Genomic DNA, 23,988 nt, shown 5'->3' on the forward strand with positions numbered 1-23,988 from the left:
GCGAGGCCGAAGCGCCGAGCGGAAGTTAGACGAGCGTGCTACGCCCCTCAAGGCGCGAGCTCGCACCTGTGTCCAATCAACCGCGCCCACCCACGATAGCGGCCTCCTATTGGTCTGCTCCTGCCTGGAGGCGGGGCTAGAGGGCGGGGCGTCGGGCTAGCGCCTGGCCAATCGTAGGCTCCACCGCGCGCGCCCCTGGTTGCCCGGGAAACCTAACAGCTTGCAGCCGGTGTCCACCGCCCGGGCCCACAAGGCGAAGATGGACAGCCCGTCCGAGCAGGCTGGAGACACTGCGAGCGAAGGCGAAGATGAGGACAGCCTGACCTTGCGGCCAACGGAGATCAAAGACAGCCCCGGCCCCCAAACCCCCACCGAATCCGAGGAGCCACAGCTGGAGCTGGAGGCTGCGGCGGCGGAGGAGGCGGAGGTGGAGGCTTCCGAGCGAGGCGCCGCCGCAGACGAACAGCCCGCGGCCCCGGAAGAGCTGGCGGCCATCGAAACTGCGGGCGAGGACGAGCCCAGAGAGCCGGAGAGGCCGGCTGAGCTGGAATCCGAGCCCGAGGAGGCCAAGCCGCGTTCTGAAGGCAGCTCAGAAGAGGCGGTGGACCGAGAGAAGGGCGAGGCGGAGGAGCCCGCGAAGAAGAAAGCCTCGTTCCGAGCGTCGCTGCAGCTGCCCACGATCCGCGAGGACAGTGCAGCGGCCTGGCGGGTTGCCACAGAGAGAGCGAGACGTGAGGAGGAGGAGAAGGGGGAGGACGAGGAGGACGAGGGGCAGGGTGGGGAAGGGCGCCGGCGGAAGGGTGAGAAAGAGCGGATACACGGGAGCCTGGGCGGAGGGGAGGACGAGGAGTGGTCGGACGAGGAGTGGTCGGACGAGGAGTGGTCGGACGAGGTGCGGAAGCTGCAGGAGCAACAGCTGCGCAGCGAGCTCCTGGAGCAGTACCACGCCCTGGTGGTGGAGCGCTCCCGCTACCAGCGCTACAACACGTACCTGCAGCAGAAGATCCGCGAGGCGCTGCGCAGGAAGAAGGGCCTGGACTCTGCCGCGGAGCAGCCGGACAAGGGCCCGGAGCCCGAGGCCCCCGAGAAAGAGCAGGCGTACTTGCACTGCCTGGCCACGCTGGAGGAGCTGAGAAAGCAGGAGTTGGACGACCTGGAGTGGTACCGGAAGGAGGTGGGCCGGCTGGAGCAGCAGTGCCAGGAGAAGCTGGCCAGGGTGGACGAGGAATGGCGCCGCTTCCAGGCTCTCAAGAAGCAGGTGGTGATGCAGGCCATGGGCAGCTGCCGCACACAGGGCGAGCGCCAGGCTGCTCTGCGAGAGGTGGAGCAGATCCAGGCCCTGGAGGACAAAAAGGAGAAGGAGATGAGCGCTGTGCGGCTGGAGAACGTGCAGCTGAAGCAGAGCCTGGCGCATTTCGAAACCAGGATGAGGGCCCAGGAGGACTTGGCCGAAGGGCCACTGCTCATTGATTTTGAGCAGCTGAAGATAGAGAACCAAACCTTCAATGAGAAGGCGGAGGAGCGGAACGAGGAGGTTCTGAAACTGCGCGGCAAGGTGACCAACAACGTGCAGATCATATCCCACGTGAAGGAAAAGCTGCACTTCATGGACCTGAAGAACACGTGCAAAAAGATGGCGCTTTTGGGGATCGAGGCTCAGGTGGCCTTGAGAAGGGACATCTTGACCAAGACTAAGCAAGCCCGCGACAGCCTGCGGGTGGACAACCACAAGCTGAATCAGAAGTGCGGGCTGCTGGGCAAGGAGTCGCTCCTCAGGGACTTGGAGGAAAAGGCAGACAAGACCCAGCTGCTCACTCAGCGCCTGGAGTCCCTGAAGCGCCACCACGCTGGGCTCGCCCTGTCCTGCAAAGGTGTGAAGCAGAAGATGAGAGAAGCCAGAGCCTTCCTCCCCTCCTGACCACACCGGCCAGTGCAGGCTGGGTAAACTTTAACTTCATTCGCTTTTACCCTCCGTGGCTGCCATTCCTTGAGACCGGTTAAAATTGGGATGCGATGATATTTTTGTTTCTTCACTTTTCATGTAAGGAGGTTTTAAAAGCTGAACCAGTGGGCAGAGTACGGAAAAATTCCTGTGTATTAAATTCTCTTTGTACTTATTAAATTGCGTAGTCCTAAATCCCTCTCTCAACTAGAAGCTCACTTACTTTGTGTGTAACCGGAACTGGGATGGATTTTTAAAAATCCAGAAGCGGGTAGTGGTGATACAGCTGGGGTGGTGATCACAGCCCTCAAGAGGCTGAGGCAGGAGGATTGCAGTGAGTTTGAGGCCAGCCTGAATTACATAGCAAGACCTTGTCTCAAAACAAACAAAAAAGTTTGTTAAATAAAATGCAGAAACAGAAGAGATGATCAACAGGAAAAGGAGCTGGTGTTCTATCATCTTCCTTTTCACTGGAGGAAGCTCAGTTTAGTAATCAGTAATGTCTGTTTCTGCCTCAGTAACAGTCTTCAGTAGGAAGTCCACATTTTCCTGGATCCTCTGAGGAAATGCACTGATCACACACACACACACACACACAAAGGCATTTTGTTTTCCAGTCATTTTTTAAAACAAAATGGTGACTGTATTGTTCCACCAGGTGCAAAGAACACGGAGCAGTGGCTGCTGCCAACATAGACGATAGCCTGAATTCAGCTGGGTGTGGGGTCAGGACAGAGCACCTCCTGTTCCCACACTGAAGTGGGTCATGAGAAAGAGGACCTGCTTTTGGTGCTGAACACTTAAAGAATGGCAGAAACCCACTCTGCAGGTGGCTTGGCCAGCTGTGAGGTTACTGGCACTGTGTCTTTTGCTGACATGATTTTATTTTCTAGTGTATTCTCTCTGAAGTCAATGAAAGTGCAGTTCTTTTCTAATGCCATGGTTTGAATACACTTTTTGTGATACCACACAATGAGGGGAAAGAAAAACTCTGACTTGGCTTCTACTCTCCCTTTCTCACTAGAACTGGCCTTCTACCCTGCCATCGAGGCCTAGGTGAAATGCCAAACCGCTGCAAACAGAATGCTTTCCCTGTGGCTCTGGCTAAAAGCAGCTCGATTCTGCTGCCTGGGACGCTTCCCAGTGAGACTGGCCACGGTGCTCAGGTCTGGACCACGCAAGTGGCTTTCTCTGGAATGCCATCCTTTAGCTCTCGGGCCCACTGGCGGAAACGTGTGTTTCCAGCCAACTTCAACCTGGCAGTGGTTGGCCCCCTGGACACTCCCCTGGCCAGCCTGAAAACCAGGCACAGGCGACCCCTTCGATTGCAGACGTGAGAGAAGTTTGCTGATATGGGTGTTGCTTTTGGCTGCAAAGCAAATGAGCCCTACAGCAAGGACTACACAGCCAGTCACTGTTTCCTCATTACAGTACCTCGTGCTGGAGATGGTGCAATTAATTAGAAGACATGAAAAAAAAATTAGAAGACACTCGGGCTGATTACCTCCTAATGTGGTTTTCTAATTAGATTACGGGAGAGCACTTAATCATGAGAGACACATTTACAAACTGTTTGAGATAGATAACCTTGGAGGAAGAATCCGCAGACCCAAACACTCTTTATCCCTGAGGTCCCACTGCACCGCTGTCCACAGCCCACAGAGGCCATCAGCCACAGCGACCATCTCCCAGGCTGTCTTGCCCAGCTAAGACCAGGTCCCCGAAAACCAAAGGCTTGTCCCTCACCCTGGCCAGCAGCCAGCACAGAAAGCATTAATTAAAGTTGCTGAGTTCATACATTGGTACACTGCCAATCTCTTCTGTTTTCTGCACAGAAGTGCTCTTTGAGGGCTGGGGATGTAGCTCCGTGGTGCCACTGCCTGCCTTGCAATCGCAAAGTCCTGAGTTCGATTCCCCAGTATAAAAAAAAAGTGTTCTTTGAGAGCGCTGAATCCTAACCACTAGACCACCAGGGACGATAAAAAGTGTTCTTCGAAGCAGAGGCTATGGAGAGCGGGCTGGAGGGATCCTGCTCCCCACCCACAAGTCCTGGAGCAGCCACCAGTTTCCTGTGCCCGCCCCCGTGTGTCCATCCTGCGCTTTTCTATGCAATCTCCACACAGCAGACACCAGCATCATTTCTCCTTCAGGCATTGCTAAGACCTACACTGGACTGGAAAATAGTGACAGGCAGAAAGAGGATGGCACCAAGGAAGGGAAGTGGAGCGGCCGGCCGAGACTCGCAGTCCCAGGGGTGCTGCTGGGGAAGGGGACGTCGGGCCCAGCAGGAACTGCACAGCCCAACGAGGGCCACTGCTCCTGCAGGGCCTCGGGCAAAGTGAGACTTGTCTGCTGTCCTCGCCCAAGAGTATGGGGTCTGACAGGGAAACACTTCCTTTGTGAGCGGAAATTAGTTTTGGTGACTTACCTCTGCATTTGAAAAACACACTTTCTCTCTGGATGACTCCCCTGCAGCCATGATTTAGGGTTTTGGCATTGAGATGGGGTGCCCGTCCATAAAATAACATCAGGGCACCGTGACAGCAGCAGTGAGAAGTCCCCAGACACTGGGAATGGAAAGATCCTCTAGTTCTGAATAGCTAGTGACTAATATGCACATATTTTAACAACGCTATGTTCCCCTGTAGATTGAATGAATGTAATAGGAATCGAATCCAGAAGCACAAGCCCCACCCCCCTTTATTTCGAGACAAGGTCTCACCAAGTTGAATTGCCTGGGTTGGGCTTGAATTTGTGATTCTCCTGCTTCAACCTCCCACAGTGCTGGGGTCACAAGTGTGCCCTGCCAAGCATGAAATGCTTTTAATTTTTTCAACTGACCAGCCTTCTAACATCTCACCCAAAGGCTGCCAGTGACCAGTACAGGAGGGATCTAGAAGACAAGTCATGGTACGGAGATGTTGGAACCAGGATGACCTCAGACAAAACACTTTGCCTAAGGGTCAACATACTCATTTCTTTGTGCTTTTGTGCTTCTGCCAAATTTTATATAATGACATGTATTTAATTAAGGAGAAATCTTTTTATTTTTTAAAATATAAGTTCAGTGGGGCCAGGGATTTAGCTCAGTGGTGCTGGGTCTGCCTGGCAAGCACTAGGGCCCTAAGTTTGATCCCTAATACCGAAAAAAATAAATAAATAAATTCAAGAGTTAAATAAGACACTCAAAGTTTACATGGCAAAGGCAATAGCTCTGGGTTGTTTTGAGGGGATTTAGGGGCATATTTTTTGACAGGGTCTCACTGTGTAGTTCAGACTGCTCTTGAACTCACTATGTAGTCCGGGCTGGCCTCAAACTCCTGGTGATCCTCCTGCCTCTGCCTCTTGGGTGCTGAGATATAGTCACCATGCCCGGCTTTTTGTTTCTGGGTTCTTGTGGTTCAGTTCAAGAAGCCCTCATCTCTGTTTAGTCTTCACAAACTAGTGCATAGCCACTGGGGTCCCCTTGGAACCTTTGGTTAAAGAAAAGGAAACTGAGGCTTAGAGACTCAGAAAAGTCTCCAGGGTGGCAGAGCTGCACCTTGTGCTCAGCCTCCAGCCAAGCTGCACCCTCAGCTTGGGTTTGCTTCTGGTTGGCGCAGTTCTCACCTCCAGGTCAGGGCGAGAAACTGAGGAACACCACCAAGACAAACCGTGAGGCTCCCGCGGCCATGGATGACTGGTTTTGTTGTAATGTTCAGGGAGGACGCTGCCTTGCTCCAGAGCCCCCGCCACAGGCTCAGCACCTGCAGGGTCCTGGCCCAGCAGGGCGGCACGCTGTGCTCCAGGCCTCTGAGGTCCATGGGCACTTTACGGTGTGGCCAAGTTCCTGGGTAGGCAGGCCAGGGCCTAAGTATCATCTGAGACACCAGGCACACTTGGCACCATGATATCCCCAAAGGCGCATGTAATCAAAGGCCAGGCAAGCGGAAGGTGGCAGGGTTATGGGGTGCCCTGGAGTCCCAATCCCGAGTCTGGACCACAGCTCTGCCACCTTGGGGTATAGGAGCCTAAGAAACCACTTCTCTTGGAAGCAGGGATGAGGAGTCTTCCACAGAGCTGCTGTGGAGATGAAACGTTCACTGGCCCAGAGTCCAGCACGGTTGGGACAGGCAGCCAGTGTTCAGCAATGTGACCGTGTCAGATGCCACCTCACCACACAGGGTGCTGGTCAGAGGGAAGCCATTTGCCTGAGGCAGGGGCAGGCCGGCAGCTGAGGGTCCTGTTGGGACCCAGACTGCAGGGAGTGGCACTGGGGCAAAGTCTCCCACCTGGTCCTCAGTGCCTGTAGGTGACAGAGCCACCTCCTCTTAGGGCTCCTCCCTGAGGAGCAACCTGGAAGGAAAAGACACTTGGGCCGACACTCACCTGCCTGCCTCTCAACGACCCCTGGCCTCGCCCTCACCACCACCCGAGAGACGCCCAGGGCGCCGGGCCGGGCCGGGCCAACCCTCGCTGCCTGCTTGCAGGCTTCTGGCGAGGTTCCTGAGGGGATGCGAAGCATCCTTAGCCCGATGGTGGGCACGGAGTAAGCACCAATTCCTGCGAGGACCAGGTGGTTGACACGGTCGGGCAGAAGCCGCAGACAGGGCCCAGAGCCCTTCGAGGCCCAGGGCAGGGCTCGGCTCTGGACTCCGACCGCACTGCCTCTGTTCAGAGGCCCAGCGATGGACGCTAGGGCATCGGGCAGCTCAAGGGCCACAGTCAGATCCCTGCCATGCTTCAAAGTGAGAGTTCAACTTTACAACCCAACAACAATGAATGTAGCAATTTACATGACTTTTATTTAATAAAACCACATATTTACAATTCAAAAAGTCCTTGATACTTTACTAAGATTAAAGGTCACTGTACAAGCGATTAAAACACGGTAGTAGGAAGCGCTATCAGGAGTTTCTACTAGCAAACTCTTCAAAAGTAGCCTGGAGGTGCACAGTCCCCAAACAAGGCCTCAGGGACCCGCGGAGGGAAAGGGGCAGCCCCGACCTGGAGTCCGAGGGTCACCAAGCAGGGGCAGGAAGTGACTCGGGCTCCTTGGGCAGCGTCTCTGCATCCGTTCAAGGTGAGGACAAAGCCCACAGGCCACCGCCGGGCAGCACAGCTCTGCGCACAGGGTCCAGGGACACACCCGACTCCTGCAGTCCTAACAGGCCGCCAAGCCTGGTCTGGACTACAGATGCGGTCAGCGCTCCAGACTGGCACGGGGTCCTGCCTGAAATGCAGTGCACACCCACATCTTTGTGTCAGAGAGCTGGGCAGGAAACGCTAAGAGAAGGGCTGGGAACTCGGAACTGGCATTCGGAACAGGCTGCCCAAGGCCGGGTGCGCCACCTTCGTAGGGCTTGCGGAACATCTCTATGTACAGTAAGAAAATATATACACCTTCTGAAGGACGGGAAGCCCACACATGGAATGCTACCGAGCACATCAGTGAGGAAGGACTAGTGCAGGGCTGGGCAGCCCATCTCCGCAGGCCACGGGCCTGATGTCCGGAATGGCAGGGTCTAAGGGCAGCACCCCCTCCAGGTTGGCTGAGGCAGAAGTGGTACCGTGATGCCCTGCAGCCTCCTGGGAAACTCAAGTGAGATGCTGGGGAGAGGAGATTCCAGGAGCAGGGATATAGGTGCGGTAGGATGGGGCATGGGGATGCCCATGGCTCGGCCACCTGCCTGAGTCCCACTAGGGGCAGCAGGCAGAGACCTGTGAAGTCTGCAGCCATCCCAAGCCACAGGCTGCACCGTCACCACGAGGGGTCTCCCCTGGGGCTGGAAGTATGGCTGAGGAGAGCTGTGGCGTGCAGACCACACAGGCACTTGCAAATGATGGCCTCGACCCAGGCCTCCTGCACCCCAGGGACCAACATGCCCGAGAGCGGACGGGGTTACCACATGGGAACCCACTTCCACAGTATGGGGCTGTCCTTTGGATGCGTGTGTGGAAAACCCCATTTCTGTGAATCTGGATAATCAAATTTCTTATACAAAGTTCTCAAAATACTCAAGGAAGAGCTAGAACAAAAACATTTGCCAATGAATTCAGAACAAGAAAGGGCTGACGGTCCTGAGAGGAGAATTTGCCGAGACCATCTGGACCACTTGGCGGTGCCTTGCTCCTCCATCCTGACCACAGCTGGTGATGTGCATCATTTCGAGCACGGCACTTAGGACAGATCCAGCCGCTCAGGTGACGGGCGGAGAGGGACCTTCTGGTGGCGCAGGGCGAGATCTCGGCCTGACAGTGTTTCCAGGGCTGCACCTGCCACACCACGGGAACAATCTTCATCCTCTTCTGCCCTCCCCTCCTCTGGGGCTGCCACTGGCTCTCCGCCCTCTTCTGTGGCCTTCTCTGTGCAGCTCCCCCGCTCCAGCCTCCCACTGAGGCCACAGGCAGCCTTCCTGTCTGCTGCTCATCTGAGTCCAGGAGTACAGCCAAGGCTGAGGCCAGCGCCGGTGGGCTCACGTTCAGGATGTCTTTGGTACGTAGGCTTTCAACGTGACCTCCACCTCTGAAGAGATTATCTCAGAAATTACGCCAGCAAGCCAGCAATTCCTTTCTTTTCTAAAACGAGGGCCGGCAACACCTCAGGCCTCCCAAGTGACACTGCTCATGCACCCGGCTAAGAAAATTGTGACATATTTCCAGTAGTTGGCATCACAGCGCCACAATTTAATGAACTCTGCTGACATAGAGGAGAGGGAGGGGTCGGCCACTGACCCATCTTCAGCCAAGTGGGAAGCACAGTGCTGGCCACGGCCGATGCCAGGGCACTGGTCCACGGAGCTGCTTAAGGCTAAGCCTGGGTTTTATTCTTTTGAAGCTCTTTAGTTTTGTTTGTTTAAGGCCAATTCCAGGGTCAGGGTCAGGACCAAAGGTTCCAAGAGCCCCTGTTCGCTCCGCAGCCAGGTGCAGACAGTGGCGCCACCAGGATGTGCCTTGGGGCAGTGCAAGGGCCTGCAGCTTCAGTGCCTGAGCGCCGGGCTGCCCTTCTCCTGTTCCCGGCTGTCCTTCTGCAGCGCTGCCAGCACCTGGAAGCAGAGGAGACCCGGGGTAGCTGGGGTGGAGGGACAGACGGCAGCACTGCCAGCACCCCACCTCTTCCCGCCTCCCCGGCCGGCCCAGCCCAGCTGCACAGCGATCTCCCTCTCCCATCTCTGGATGTGGGCAGCACCCACACCGCTCCTCGGTGACTCCCTCCACGGCTGGAACCCCACCCGGCAGCCCGGGGGCACTCCTGGCCCTGCCCTGGGCCTGGCGGTGGACGTCAGCTCACCAGGCGCCTTCCCACCGCCCTTTCTCCGCTCTCACGGCACTTGCCTCAAACCTCTATTTAACACGGCCGGCGGTGCAGCGACTGCCTGGCAGATCTGGCAACAGCAGAGGCCCCGCATGGCAGCCCGGCTCATGCCACACAGACGCTCGGGGTGCTGCTGGGCCGGCACTGTCTGCACAGCTGTCTGAGGTGGCAGTGCCCACTTCGAGGAGGGAACTCAACTCTGTCTGGCTTTAAAGCAGAGGCATTTGGGTGGCACCATGCCACGCCGAGCCCCAACGCTCAAGAGTAAAGCAGAAACGCTTTTGGTAAGTTTCAATGCGTTGCCCGAAAGAAGTAGAAACACTTGCATGTCTGGAAAAAGCTCCCACCCAGAACCTAAGAACCGAGTGGGCCCCAATCCCATGAGATCCATCCAACTGCACAAAACCCCCACTGCCCGCGCCCTGCCAGGCTGACTTCTGCCCCTCCACCCCTCGCCCCTTCTCAGAAAGAGCCCCACTGTTCGGGTAAACCTCGTCCACTCTCACCACTTCGCATCCCCTCAAATGAAGGAAGCAAAGAGCAGCCCGGGGTCTGATAGCTCCCTCTGGGACCTGGGCCTGGTAGGCACACGCGGAATGGAGGTGGTGGGAGAGGCCGGATCCACAGCACAGCCACAGCCCGCGCGGGCCCAGGGCCGGAGGGACCCTGCTCGGCTCCGGCTCTGCTGCTGCAACTTAAAACCTTCATTTTCCAGCGAGGCCCATGTTCCCATTTGCACCGTGTGCACCTTCGTAACAGCTCTGCTGAGGTAACTCACAACTCGCCCAGAGCACTTCTGGTGTCACCCAAGGCCACACCCCAGCAGCCACACCAAGCACTGTGTAAGAGGACAGGGGCAGCAGGACACGCCTGGGTGGCCGGACAGAGGCCGAGGTGAAAGGCACTGAACCATGCACTTCCAAACGGGGAGCTTATGGTGTCTGCTAACAGCCAGGACAGATGGCCTCGCTGCACAGGGAGCTATCTTGCACCAACCCAGCACCTGGTTGGGTTGAAGGCCGGGGGTCTGTTTATGGGAGCTTGGGGGCCCAGACAGAGGGCTGCTGCGGGACAAAGAGCCTGTGTTCTTCCACAGATGGGTGGGCAGGGCACAAGGGCAAAGGAGGAGCACACATCCTCTCTCTTCCTTTGGCCCATCACGAGGCCTTCCTGGGATCCTGGCTCACAAAAGAAAGCCACTGACGTCCAAACTGAACAGTGATGTTTGACAGTAACTTCTGGAGTGAAAACACTATACACCTCTGTTAAAAGGGCCCGTGTGGTTTGGAAAAGACATTTACAGATGTCACACTGTCCTGGGCTCCCGTGAGAACACAGGTGCACACGCACACACATGTGCGCACACACACACACGCAGCTAAAAGGAAATGGGCTGTGCACCACAGTCCCTCACGCTGGAGGACGAGAAGGGCTTCGCTACTCTGTTCTGTTCTAGTTCACACATCCTCTGACTCAAACGGAAACGCTGACTGCAGGACAGCACTGCCTGGTGTGACGAAGGCACAAGTCTCCACAGGTATCAGCCCACTGGGGCCCAGGACTCAGCGAGGCCAAGCACAGGCAGGAACAGGACTGAGGTGGGCCAGGGCTTCCCTTGCAGGACGTAAAGCCTGGAGCCAGAGAGCACCACTGACTCCACAGGGCCAGGACTATAAGGGACATCAGAGGACTCGAGAGGAAGGCCTAAGCCAGAGCTGCTCATGCACGCAGCCACTGGAACCACCGCAGAGCACAAAAGGGAGGGACTGTGAGGGGCTGGCCTCCCTCCATCAGCAATAGGCTGGGCCAAGCAGCTCCTGCCGAAGGGCCCTGTCCTAAGCAGGGCTCAGCCAGTCCCTGGCATCGTTTTAAGGGGAGGAGAAGTTGCCAGTGCCCTGCAGAAAGGGGCTTTGCCTTCGCACCCACACCTCCGGCTGGCGGAGACCCTCGGAGCAGGCCGAGGCAGAGGGAGGACCACCCTGCTCAGTGGCCCTCAATCCTCCAGGAAGGAGGGACAGGAGCCGCTCACCTGTGCCCACTTCTTGTTCCGACTCTGCATCTGCACGGTGGCGATGGCCACGAACACCTCATCTGCCGGCAGGTCCTCAGGCAGCCGGGTCAGGAACTGGGCGATGTGGATGAAGTCCATCCTGGTCAGGATGTCCTCGAACAGCTTCAGGATACCCAGGGCCGTGCGGAAGAGGAACTCCTCCCCATCCCGGCAGAACACGTCCCAGATGCGGCAGGCCAGGTCCAGGGGCAGGGACTTGCTGTACAGGGTGAAGATCCTGGGGAGGGCAGAGAGCTCAGACTGAGGGGGGTGCACAGGAAGCACTGTGAACCCCCACCCGAGTCAGTGGGCGCCCGCACGGTTTACGCTGAACAGTGGGCGGGCCGGAGCACTACCGGCTTGCTCATGGCCATCTATCCACCCCCTGCAGCTGGGTGACACGGTTAACAAGCCAGGATGCCTGCCCCCAGGGCTCCGTGAAGTAAGAAGGAGGCACAGAAACGTGATTCCAGGAGCACGCACAAGCGACCCAGGCGCAGGCAGGCACAGTGGCTTCCCCAAGGCCTCACCCCTTGCCTGTGGATGGCAGCTCTGTCCTGTGTCCTCGTGGCCGCCCAGTGTCCCCTGTACCTCGCCTCCCAACAGTCCTCTGCTCCTGTATCCATCGAGCCTTGGGTCAGGGTCCCCCAAGAACCCCAGGCCCTGCTGAGAGCCAGAGCTGTGGCAAACTACTCCCGACCTCCACCCTTGCCTGCAGTCAACTCAGGAGCACAGAGCTCTGTCCCTAGCAGCTCCCACCCTGGGCTGCCCCTGGCAGGGACCTCTCCTCTCCCTTCAGAGGAGAACTGTCCATTACCCAGGGCTTTCAAGCTTTCAGCTGTGTGAAATGAAAACTGGACTCAGAAGTGTGGGACACAGAAACCACCTCAGGAATACACAGCCTGGGAGGGGCGGCAGGCTCCGTCCTGAGCCTGCAGAGCAAACAGAACAGGAGGGCTGCGTCTACAGGGCACCTTCCCACACGTCCTCAGCCCTGTGCGCAGGGGCAGGGACGGGCTGCACATGCCTCCCCACCCCGCCGATGCTCTTGCACAATAAGAATTGAAGGACATTCCTCTCCCAAGAAATGTGCACTTCCTCCAGCCACTGTGTATAATGCACTTGTAAGTTCAAAGGGAAGGAGCCAGGTGTGCTATGTATGTGGGAATGTGTTTATTAACTAGGGGAGACGTACTAACAAAGATAAGGGTGGTGAGCTCAGTGCGCCCCTGTGCGGAGGAAGGGCTGGTTTTCCTGTGGAGCCTTCCCCGCCTCCAGAAACTGATCTAGTCACGCCCACCCTGGGCCTGGTCCGGCAGCAGGGCAGCAGGGCAGCAGGGCACTGTGGGGAAGAGCAGGCAGGAGCACTCTCAGGTCTCCCAGCAAGTAGCCCCGGGTGCACACAGCAGAGCACCCGGCCCCAGCTGCAGCCGGTGGCTCGTGGTCCTCACTATTCCCCCACTGCAGCCCCAGGGGAGGCACCATCTCACCTCCACCTTGCCGACCAGGAACTGCAAGTACAGGGAGGCCAAGGAAAAACAGACTTCAGTTCAAAGCCAAAGAGTCAAAAGCACCGCGGGGCCTCCCCAGGGAGGAGCCACTACCCAAGACGACGTCACATCCCCTCCGCGCCCACCTTTCCCGGCCAGAGCTCTCCCATCCTGGGCCTTCCTTAGTTCCCGAGCCGGAGCAGGTGTGCTGGGAAGGATGGGGAAATCTCAGATCAGGTTAGCTCAGCCGAGGCTTCGGCAGCAGCCAACATCCCACCAGACCAGCATCGCACAAAGCTGAGGCCTAGGCCAAGGCTCGGTCCAAATTTAGAAGCCAAGCCCAGACTCCCACCTGGCCTGCACCCAACAGGCTGCGCACTGTGTGCAGTTTGCTGCCCTCATACCCTGGGTGCCGGAGAACCAGGAGTCCTGCACAGACCTGTCTCCCAGAAGCTGAGTGCCACCAGCCACTCGTGTGTGGGCTGGACAGAAACCAAAACCCCTATGGGCATCTCCCCAAACCTCCTTTGAGAAGAAACTCATATATAACAGCTCTCTAAATATCGGTAAACATCATTTCAAAACACATCAATCTTGATAAGGAATGAACTGTTGGATGCTTTAACTAATTCACAGGTATTTATTATAAAACCCACTTATGCCTCCAAATGATCCTGCCACTGGATAGCCATGGAAAAAACGTTGAGAAGTTAAGATGGCAAAATGTGGGTTCCTGACAGCCGCAAGTATCCAAACCCCATAGCAGAATGAAGGTGGCTCAGGGCCCCTGTTCTGCCCCTCCAAGCTGAGCCAGGCAGTGGAAGCCACCACCAGCAGGAGCTGTGCAGGCGGGCGGCCCACAGAGTTGGCCGGTTCCAGGCTGGGAGTCCTGCTGGGCAGCAGCCTCGCCCTGAGGGGAGGTGCACCCTGACCTGGGCCCAGCACAGACAGATCACCCCTGGGGCTCTCGCCCTGCAGAAGCAGGAAGCTAGTGACCCTGGAGTGGGCGGAATGGCGGGCTTGGCGAGCAGGTTCTTCTGCCCATCCTCTCAGCAGCCACCCACCTGAGTGCCTGTCACGCGGGACGCTCATGGCCCAGCCCTGAGGCCCCAGCCACACTGGGGAGAGACCAGGAGCGTCCCCTCAGGCATAGGGGGCCGGAGCTCTGGGACTCGCAGTTAAACATCTCCTGCACTCTGAGCACAAGGCAGACACTGAGCAGGCACGCAGCCTTCATGGTGAGGAGAGGCTTCAGGCAGCTTAAAGCCCGATCAAGAACCAGACCAGCTGACTGCATGCCCAGGGACTCCACTGTGCAAGAAACAGGCACACAGCCTCCATGCACTGCGAGGGAACCAAGTGGGCAGGAACCAGGTGGGCAGCTGCCGGGTGGGGCCTGGCAAGGCTCGCTCCTGTCTCTGCTTCCACCCAGGTCCTACTTCTGGCTGGAGCCTGTACCTCACTGGCAGCCCCCGGCCATCTATAAATGACGAATAAAGTCCAACTCATGGGCGCTTGTTTCCTGGGCTTAGTGCAGCTTACATAGCACTCACCACAGCCTGCTGCTTGCCCAGTCCTGCGCCCTGCACTGGACCTGCACACACAGCGGCCTGTGCTCATCAGGCACAAGGCAGGCCTGCAGCAGGCAGGTCCAGGGGCAGGGACTTGCCAGTGACACTGCAGCATGAAGGTCTCAGTCCCTTCCTATCCACAGGGACACCCTAGACTCACAGCCACCTGCAGGCTGGGACGGGGACAGGAACTGTCCTCTGGGCCGTGCCCGTCCCAGCGTCAGGTATGAGCCAAGTGCGGTCCCCGAGAGAACACCACAGAATGCTCCATCATGCCGGGTAGGGTAAGAGCGGCTTCAGAACTCCTGTCCCTGGCACATGTGTGTTAAGTCTGTGCACACGTGACTGCCCTTTGCAGGTCACAGGGAGGAGGGTTTTCACAGCACCACTCACTTCCTCCTAGAACCTGGAAGCACCCAAAGTGCTCAGGCAGGTGCGGAGGGCTGTCTGGATCCCTCCCTCCCAAACACCCTCCACACGACCCAGCTGCCAGCCTGGGACCCACAGGGTCAAATGGACAGAATAGGTGCGAAAGTGGGGTTGGCAAGAGGCCGGACTAGAAAACAACCAACAGGGTGGAAAAAGCATCATTGGTTGAGGACAGCCTGACAGGCCAGCCATGTGCCACCCATGGCCACAGCCTGCCATCCGACAGTGACCATGGCCCACAACTTCAGCCACAGTTCCAAGCTCCACACCCATGTCCCTGCAAAGGACAGAAGCCAGGAGCGCCAACAACCCCAGGTTCCACACAAGGATGCTCTCTTCCTTGGGGACTGGACCCCTTTGGAGCTATAATGAAGACTCCACCTTCTGGAAGGCTCCTGCCTCTGCAGAGGGTGAGGGGAAAACCCAAGCCACGGTCTCTGCACACAGTGGCTCTACGTTCACCCTGGGAGTGGGTGTCAAAGCCCAGGGAGGGCTCTGTCTACACCTCTGCAGAGCTCTTCTCTACTCCGGGCAACCTTGAGCCCCACAGGCTGCTCCTCCCTGCCATGCCTGCTCAAGCTTCCACCTTCTCTCTGTGGACTTTGACCCTCGGACTGGTCCATGCCTCTCCTTCCCTCTCTTCTCCTGACAAAGGCCTCCCCACCAGGCAGAAGTGCGGGAGAACACAATATTAATTGCGCCCAAAGCAGGCTGTGAAGTCAACCCCACAATTGGCTTGTTTTGAGAAGTGAGTCTGGCTGAAGCCTACATGCTGAAGTCAGAGTGACTCACACCCAGATTCCCATTCTCACAAATAAAACTTGATTAAAGGATGATGTTCTAATTACGACCGTCTTTTTTCTCTATTCTGTTCCTAATTCAAGAATGCTTTTTCTTGTCTTTTATGAGCCCTGTTTACATTAATTTTCATGGAAACCACACTACTGCATATCCTCCCACATAGCCCCACCCTTGTACACAGCTCCTCTTTACCCCAACAGATTACCGATAAAAATGAATGGCTTGGACTGGCCAGCACCTTTGTCAGTCGTACCAGCACTGGTCGTCCTGGGCCCCACTTTCTGCCTCTTAGTTCCGTCTCTCTCAATTCTGCCTCAGGCCTGTGTTGCACACTGGGCAGGAGACTGGAGCCTACTGCAGAGGTTCCCAGTAACACTTCAGGGCAGGAGCACCAAAACAGAAGTTCCCAACAAGCAGGTGTGGCATCCTGCTCACCACCCATCCGAGCACTTGGCAGAGGGCAGGGCACATACCAACAGCCATGCAACCCAACTACTGGTGGACAAACAGCACTCTGAAAACAAGGATCCAGGGCAGCATCTCCCCCTTGGGGGGAGCCTGAGGCCCAGGTGGAGTTGGAAAGGAGCCACGGTGCAAAGGAACAGGTTAGCACTCAGGAGCCTGGAGGATGAGGGCACTGAGCAGCCAGAAAGCAGAACACAGGGCTTTAGATGAACCCCGAAAGCAGCTGCAGCGAGGACAATGTGAGACTCGGGAGGGGACAAGAAAATGCTCAGAAAACTCGGCCTTACCAATCAATTAGGTAGATGTCTGGAGTTAAGTTGTTTTTCTTGAAATGAGCAAATAATTTCGGCAAATTCTCTTCAAAGAATACCTCAAATGCAGCAAAATAAGTCAACATCTAGGGAGAGAATATAAGATATACAAATAAACCATTTATCAGCACAAGTTTTTCCAGAGTGTTGATGAGAGCTGATGCGCTTAGATTCTGAGAATCTCACACAATTATCCTCTTACTAACAGCATTCCCTTTGAATGGCAGCTCATGGTTTCCACCCGACAAGGCCTAAGTGAACACCACCTCTAGTCCTCACAGTAGCATCGCCAGCCTTGTCTCGTTGCTTCACTTTACAGCAAAGAAAGGGCGGTGAGTGGCTCATCCATGAGGAACAGAGCACCAGCAGGCACACTGGGACTTGACTTCACGCCTGTCCCACCGCAGTGGCTGAGCCTATGGTTATGAAAAAGCAAGCAGCTCTTCCCTGGCCTGGCCCTGCCTGGAGGGTGATGGCTCTGACCCTGGAGGCAGGGCCCAGGCTTAAACCTGCACACCTGTGAGTGCGCACAGTGAGAGGGGAGGAAGAGGCCCTGCTGCACCCTCCTGGATCCTGCAAGTGTTTAAAGGAAACAAAACACCCAGGCAGGGAGTGGTGTGACACTGTGAGGTGGCCGGATCTGCACGCTGCAGTCCGCAGCAGAGCACAGAAACTGTTCCCCAGGAGGGGCTGTGCCATGCAGCAAGTGTTCCCACAGAGGGTGTCCTGCATCCCTGGGGACATGCGGCACTATCTGGGGACACTTCTGACTGTCACAGAGGGGCCAGGCCTGCAGCGGACACTGGCTTGACGTGCAGGGCAGCCCACACCGGGGTGCTCTGGCCTGGATCAGGGGTGCTGCAGGGAGAGCTTGCCTAAGCCCAGGTTCCATTCAGAGTTGTGCCTTTAGGACTTTTCCTTAAAGCCGTAAGCCAAGACCACTAAGTACAGTTTCCAAAGAGAAACCAGGATCTTCAATATTAGCAGGAATTTGGGTGGAAGTCATATTATTACATACAATAAAATACGACTAAATTTACAACCAGAAATGAATACTCTAAGGAAAGTGAGTATCAACAGGCTACGCTAAGGGCAAGAGTCTTACCTGAAGCCCTTTTCAAATTCTGACCGTTGTCTTTCTTAGGGAGGTAAGCTCTTGCCTGATAACCAAAGCAACGTGTGTGCAAGTGCTCACCCAGGGACCGAGGACAGAGCTCCCCACGCTGTCCACCGAAACACACCCACGCCGTGACGCAGTGACGAGTATCTGTCTATTTTACCGACCCTTGGAAAAAGTCAGCCCCAGCTTCCACACTGTGATCTCAGCCCTCCCACACAGCACATGCTCCTGGACAAGTCGCTTCCCTCCTGAGCCTCTTTCCCCACCTATTCCACGCAGAAGACTCGATGCAGAGCGTGCCGCTCTTCACATGGCTGCACCGCCAGCTCCTCCAAACCTTCAGTGTGGTCGAGACCGTGGACAGCAGCGCACTGAATCAGCCGCTGCCCTCTTGTAAACAATGGAGCTCAGTCTCACAAGGGCCTCCTTCCTCCCACACACAGCCTCAGGGGTCAGCTGCGTGATGCCCTCCCGGAAGCCATGTGGTGCATGTGACAGGAAGTGCACACAGCTGCCGAAGCCGCCATTCTCCCTCACTGACTGCGCCCCTAGGGAACGCATCGCTGTGCTCACACCCCTGTCCACACTCAAGGTGAGTACAGTGCCCAAACGGAAACATCCTTACTCCCTGCAAAGACAACCGTTAGGCAGGGCAGATGCGCAGAGCATACTCACAAGGCCATGGTCCACTCGGAAGAACGCCATTTGACAGGGTTTATTCAAGAGATTAGAAAAAGCGATAAAGGCATCTGCAGTATCTAGGTTCAAGATCAACACTGCGGCTATAAAGGACATGCCCTGTACCTGCGGAGGGAGAGAGAGAGGCATTGACTGACTGCACCACAGGCGTCAGAGCAGCTGTCACCCTCACGCCAGCAGGGCCCCCTTCTGCCCCATCGCCACCCTCCGCTCCCGGCCCCTCCCAGTGGGAACCCTGAGCGGAATTCTGCATTTAAAACACCACCCTTAGTAACCCACTTGGCAGCTGAAAGTTAGACCGCGTACACACATCTGCCAAGCAGCAAAAACAGCAGCACACTTTTTTAAATGTTTACTGCTGAAGGCTTTTTAAATTTAATGTCGGGGAAGTCACACGGAAAAAAAACAAAAACCACATCCAGCTAAGATGTGATTAATGCCACAGAGCAGCTCAATCTCTTCAGGAGGAAACTGAGTCAATCCAGTTACTGCGAGACTTCAGCTCCTCAAGAGAAAGATGGAAGCATTCAACTGGACTCCAAGATGTCCTGGACTCTGCACAGACAACGCTGGAAAACACTGAAAGACTTCACTTACGTAACCCACATCTGGCCGGTAACAAGTATAAGCGCCCAAAATACTGTGCAACATGTCATGGTACGGGCCGCCCTGGAAGGATGGACACACGCGTGAGTACTGTTAGTGCACAGGGCAGCGTCTCATGCTACTGCTACTGCACAGCCACGGCATTTAATTATGCAATTTCATAAAGAAACACCCAGCCCAAGCTAGCAAGCAAGCCTGCGATCCAACCTGCGAGGCTGCGCTGGAAACGCTCCAGGCTCAGGGGTGAGCCCCACGTCAAGTATCCCTGACCTGGCTCCTGCTGTGACCCAACGGGTGAGCCAGGGCACCTCGGGTGAGCGACTGCTCCTGTCTGCGGAGCTGCCTGTGGCCCCGCCACCCATCCTGCTTTCCCTCCTGCTTCCTGACCCGCATTCCCTTTCTGTATCCGGTTTGGGACACAGCCTCTCCGCCTCAGGTCCCAATAGCTCTGCTTTATTTCAGACCCTCTCCTGGCACTCCCATCCTCCAAGATTTCCACTTGCCCCTTTAAGGGCTTCCAGAATATTAACCGCACGAGAGGACAGGCTGGAGCCGACTTGCAGCACCGCGGGAACGCTGGAAGACATTCCAGTCTGAGTGCCCACTGAGCTCGTCAAACACCCACCGGCCCTGCGTGGGTGCCCAGCGTTATTACAGGAATAAAGAGCATTCCTGGCGGGTGACCGGGAGGCCACGCCACAGGGAGCTCGGGCAGTTTACAGAGGACGCCCAGGAGCCAGCCCTTCACATTCTGACCTATAGAAAGTCTAAGTAGAAACAGAGAAAAAGACAATAAAAAGCAACTAAAAGAGACAACACCTGTAAATCATAGAAGGATAAGAAAAAAATGCAACACACGGGGAAGGAACAGAACCAGGTGCCAAGCTAAGCATTAGAGGGGCTGAATGGGAAACCACAGAGCTCTGCTTACAGACACCTGCTGTTAACCAGGAAGGCTTCTGGTTCTAATTCCATCACCCTTACTTTGGCCCCACAAGTGGCAGCGCCTTGTTCCATAGCCCATAGCTTGCTTTGGGCATCTCAGTTCCCTTCCCAGCCCACTGTGCCTACTACTACCCACTCGTGAGCGCCACAGACTATGGGGAACTCTGCCACCTGCCCCGGTCCTGCGACAGAGAACCCAGAGCTCCCGCCACCCTCCCCCGAGGCACCCGAAGAGCCTCCAGCTCCAGGGGACACAGGAGCCACAGAGGGCAAAGACTGGGCCTCCAGTGCGGCTGGAACTTCATAGCCTGAGGGCCCTGTGAGGGTGAGGCCAGGCCACATGGGTCCAGAACCTCAGGCCACACAGAAAACCCTGCCATCACACACTGAGCACCTGCCTGCAAAGTCCTACCTGCTCCCCTGTCCTTAAGCCACTTCTTCCAAATTCCTCCCTCGCTCTTAGCTCTGCTAATCAGGAAGGCTGCCACACTGCTTTCTGCCAGGGCTGAGATCCCACAATGTGCAGCAGATCAGGAACCCTAACTCCCTGAAGCCATGCAGCCTCGGTCTACCACACCCCAACTTCCGTGGCTGTCTGACATGAAAGGGCTCCTCAACCTCTGCTCAGAATTAGCTGACTTTTAATTTCAATTAGACACAAAAGCATTTTAAAAAATTAAGTAGCATGGCAGGCAGCTGCAAATAAGGAGCAAGGTCCTCCAGTGGCCTGCTGGAGGCCATGAAGCCAGCAGGAAGGAGGGCAGCCTAGATTCAAACCCCACCTGCTTCAGGTCAAAGGTAAAAGCTTTTCTAGGCAGCAGCTTCCCAGGCGTCCAGAGCCAACGAGAGCTGCACCTGGCTGGGTGTGGGAGGCTTGGGGCTGGGGCAGAGAAAGCCCTCTTGGGGTGAAAGCCAGGAAGCAGCCTGGGCTGGGAGGACAGAGGAGCTGAAGTCTGTCTGTCTGTGGGAGGCGGGGTCTGCAGCCTGGCCCCCTCGTCCCGCCCACACTGGCCATAGCGGCATAGCGGCACCGGGCAGGCCCAGGCTCCAGGCCCAACACCCAGCCCCTGCGGAGCTCCCCTCTTGCAAAGGTTCCTGAAGACCAGATGGGAAAGTGTCTGGCTGGACTGGGGAATGGAGACGAGGGAGTGACAGCGCCACCAGGTGACACTGAGGTCCTTGCCTGCCCTGGGCCAGACCTGGGCACGGTGGCACAGCCACAGGTCCGGCCAGCAGGCAGAGGGCCAGCTGCAGCAGCAAGGAACAAGGCCGGAAGTGGGGCACTGGGACACCAGGCCAGCTGCAGGACACAGCGCCCTCAAGTAGGACGCGTGACTCAGGATCGCTCTGGCGGGCAGCAGCTCTGCCCTTGGATCCAGGGGCCCCTGCCGTGTGGGCTGGCACTGCCCTCGAGCTGGCTTGCTGATGCCCAGCCCCCATGTGGAGCAATCCTACTCTGGTCCCCCCTGCCCGCTACAGCCGACTCCCACTCAGCCCCACTGAGTCACAGCTCTGCTCCTCTGTGCCGCCACCACCCACGTGCTGGCAGAGTCCTGCTCCCCCCGCACCCCTCTTCTCATCTACACTGTCCTCCAGCCGGTCTGTGCCCCCAACCACTCCTCCATTCTTTACTGTAAACTGTTTGCTCAGTGCTAGAAACCCGGCACGATGACTGGACTGGACTGGAGGGTCCGAGACTGCAAAGGGATAGGAGAGGGGAAGGGAGGCTGGTGCAGGCACCCGAAGGACAAGGGTACGCATGCAGCAGTAAGGGCAGGCCAGGTGAAGACGACTGCAGAAGGAGGCCCGGCAGCTCCACCGGCCTGCACGGGAAGGAGCAAGCTCAGAACAGAAGGGCTTCCCCAGCCCCGCTCGGAGGCTCCCACGCCTGGCCGACAGCCCTCACCTGAGCGCCATGACCCATGGGGGTGGTTCCACCTGCTCTGACCGCCGTCCACACACAGCACGGCTCTCCACCCACCTCCCACACGAATGTGTGGTGCTGCCTGCATCCTCTCCCCGGGCCTCGCAGCACGGGCGCCCTGACATCCCACCTCAAGGGCAGGCAGAGAACAGAAGAGTCCAGCCGCACCAGCGGCAGAGGCTCTGACACAGGAGCCCACGAGCAAGACAAGGCCACTGTGAAAGCACCAGCAGTGGTGCCTGTTGGAAAGGGTCCATCACACTGATTTTACATGCGTGACACCCAGCCTATGCCTGCCCACTCCACCGCTCGATCCTGGTTATACTACAGGGAGCTGGGCACTACTGTGAGTAAAACACACTAGAAAGAAATGAGCACTTACTTGCTGGAAAATGCAGAGGTTAGGGAATGTTCTGGAAATGTCCAGTTTAATGAGCTCCAGACTGGCCTCTCTGTCTGCTGCTGAAAACCCAGCATCTGTCAAAAGATCCAGAGCATGTGTGGGTGGTTACAGGCTCTGAGTCTCAGCAAGGCGACTGCCTCAGAGCTGCCTGGGGGTGAGGGGCACCCCGGGGAGCCTCCCCACAGGAGTAAAAAACCTCAGCACCAGCCAAAGCTAGACCCTAAACCAAACAACAACACTAGGGATAAGGACAAGCAGGGGAGCATGTACAAGTGAACTCAGAAAGTCCCAACCCGAACCAAACATCCTAAACATCACATGCGGGCTCAAACAAAAACAGAACTGCACAGGATCCAGAAATCCTGCTCCCGGTGCAGACCCAAAGGAAATGAGACCAGGCTGAGAGACCTGTGCACTTCCTGCTGCAGTGCTCCTCATGAGCACCACTGACAGAGGCACGGGTGAAGAGATGGTGGCAAAGACACTCGGTGGAATACTATGCAGTCACAAAAAGGAACACCTGTGGTTTCTGATACCATGGGTGAGCCTGGGGGACAGGATGCCGACTGAAACAAGCCAGGCGCAGTAAGACAAGTACCACGTGGTCTCACTTCTAGTGGAACCTAAAAACGTCAAGCTCACAGAAGTACAGTAACGCAGTGGCTGTCGGGCGTGAGAGGGGAGCCAAGGAGATACTGGTCAAAGATACCAAATTTCTGTCCGGTGGGAGGAAGGCACTGAGCAACTCGGTGACCACAGGTATTTGTGTCGTATTCTTGAAAATGCTAAGACAAACGCTAAGACAGTGACGTAAAATGTTCTTACTATAAAGATTTTAACTATGTGAGGCGACACTGATGTTAATTAGCTGAAGTGTTCAGTCATTGTACAATATCTGTTTCAAACCATGTTGCATGTGGCAAGCGTAATTTTTCTGTCAATATAAAAAAGTAAAAAAAAATGAAAACAGACTGTATGTGGAATGTACTGCAGAGTGACATGTAATAATTCAAGCAGATATTCACGAAGAACTTGTTTTGCATTTGTTTGAACTTCAGCAGCACACAGTATTTTAAGACCATCTAAAATGTACTCGACGAGAGCGGCAGCCCCGTGAGTGTGTGGAGGGGACCGACGGTGTGCTCCTGTGTCCTTGCTCCTTGCCACACCCTGACTCACCCTCCTGCACCAGCTTCCAGGGAACAATGGTGGCCACTCGCAGGGACTCCTGGGGCCTGTGGCTTACAAATGCTATTTTCCCCTAATTCTGGTTTAAAAACACTGCCGCATGGAGGTACATAAGTGCTCTTAGAGCTCTGCCTGGAGACAGAGGATGTCAGTGACTGACCGGAGCTGCACACGGGCCCTCCCAGCCGGGACCCAGGAGGTGGAAATCCTCGCGCCGGCACCTGCTTCTCCAGGCGCTCCACGAAGAGCCGGCCCTGAGCTCTGTGCCGGGACACGCTGGCTTCCTGTGCCTTCTGCCACAGGCACACGCCGCCCATTCCCTCACCCTCCAGTCTTTCCTCCTCGGCGATGCCTGGTATACGTAACCTCTTCAATGAGTTTATGACACAACAAGTAAGTGCATAATGCTAAAAAGTAAATATAAACTCTCCTTTTTGCCTTGCAAAACTCTAAACAGCCACCAAAACAAAATAATGAGTATTTCAAGGACATCTACCAGGGAAGTGGCTTTCCTTCCCGCCCCCCAGTCTAGGAAGAGCTCAAATGTTTGACTCCCCAATGCTCCATGACACCCTAAGTGCTGCGTGGCATGATTCCACATCCCAGGGAATTCAGTGCGGATGACCGAGGCCTTGGGAGGGGCACACCGAGGGCTGGGCAGGCGTGAGCCGACCGCGAAGCAGAGGCGGGCAGGGCAGCAGATGCTGGGCGACGGTGGGGGCTGCTGAGGCCGGGCTGTACTCCGGGAAC

General features: G+C 56.3%; 2 protein-coding genes across 4 annotated transcripts in view; one reads left to right on the forward strand and one right to left on the reverse strand.

Annotated features, from left to right (window-relative positions):
* The first annotated feature begins 102 nt into the window (after positions 1 to 102).
* Positions 103 to 2,155, forward strand: Ccdc96 (coiled-coil domain containing 96). Its single transcript, XM_010641786.3, has one exon. The coding sequence runs from the start codon at positions 260 to 262 to the stop codon at positions 1,916 to 1,918; it is 1,659 nt and encodes a 552-aa protein (XP_010640088.1). The 5' UTR covers positions 103 to 259; the 3' UTR covers positions 1,919 to 2,155.
* Positions 2,156 to 8,809: 6,654 nt separating this feature from the next.
* Positions 8,810 to 23,988, reverse strand: part of Tbc1d14 (TBC1 domain family member 14) — a 78,398-nt gene continuing 63,219 nt past the window's right edge. For 2 of the 3 annotated variants that reach the window (XM_010641787.3, XM_010641789.3), the window contains 6 exons: positions 22,030 to 22,124; positions 18,770 to 18,841; positions 18,149 to 18,277; positions 16,330 to 16,439; positions 11,266 to 11,524; positions 8,810 to 8,967 (listed from right to left, as the gene is read on the reverse strand). In XM_010641787.3, the coding sequence (XP_010640089.1) occupies positions 8,902 to 8,967; positions 11,266 to 11,524; positions 16,330 to 16,439; positions 18,149 to 18,277; positions 18,770 to 18,841; positions 22,030 to 22,124 (731 nt within the window). In that variant the 3' untranslated portion in view covers positions 8,810 to 8,901. The remainder of the gene's footprint in view (positions 8,968 to 11,265; positions 11,525 to 16,329; positions 16,440 to 18,148; positions 18,278 to 18,769; positions 18,842 to 22,029; positions 22,125 to 23,988) is intronic. The other variant, XM_033758916.1, reaches the window with a different exon arrangement.

Source organism: Fukomys damarensis, unplaced genomic scaffold, assembly GCF_012274545.1.
Source record: "Fukomys damarensis isolate Sample0158 unplaced genomic scaffold, DMR_v1.0_HiC HiC_scaffold_35, whole genome shotgun sequence".
Taxonomy (NCBI): Eukaryota; Metazoa; Chordata; class Mammalia; order Rodentia; family Bathyergidae; genus Fukomys; species Fukomys damarensis.

Coding starts and splice junctions, on each gene's coding strand:
- Ccdc96 (XM_010641786.3), top strand. CDS start 260: ATGGACAGCCCGTCCGAGCAGGCTGGAGACACTGCGAGCGAAGGCGAA.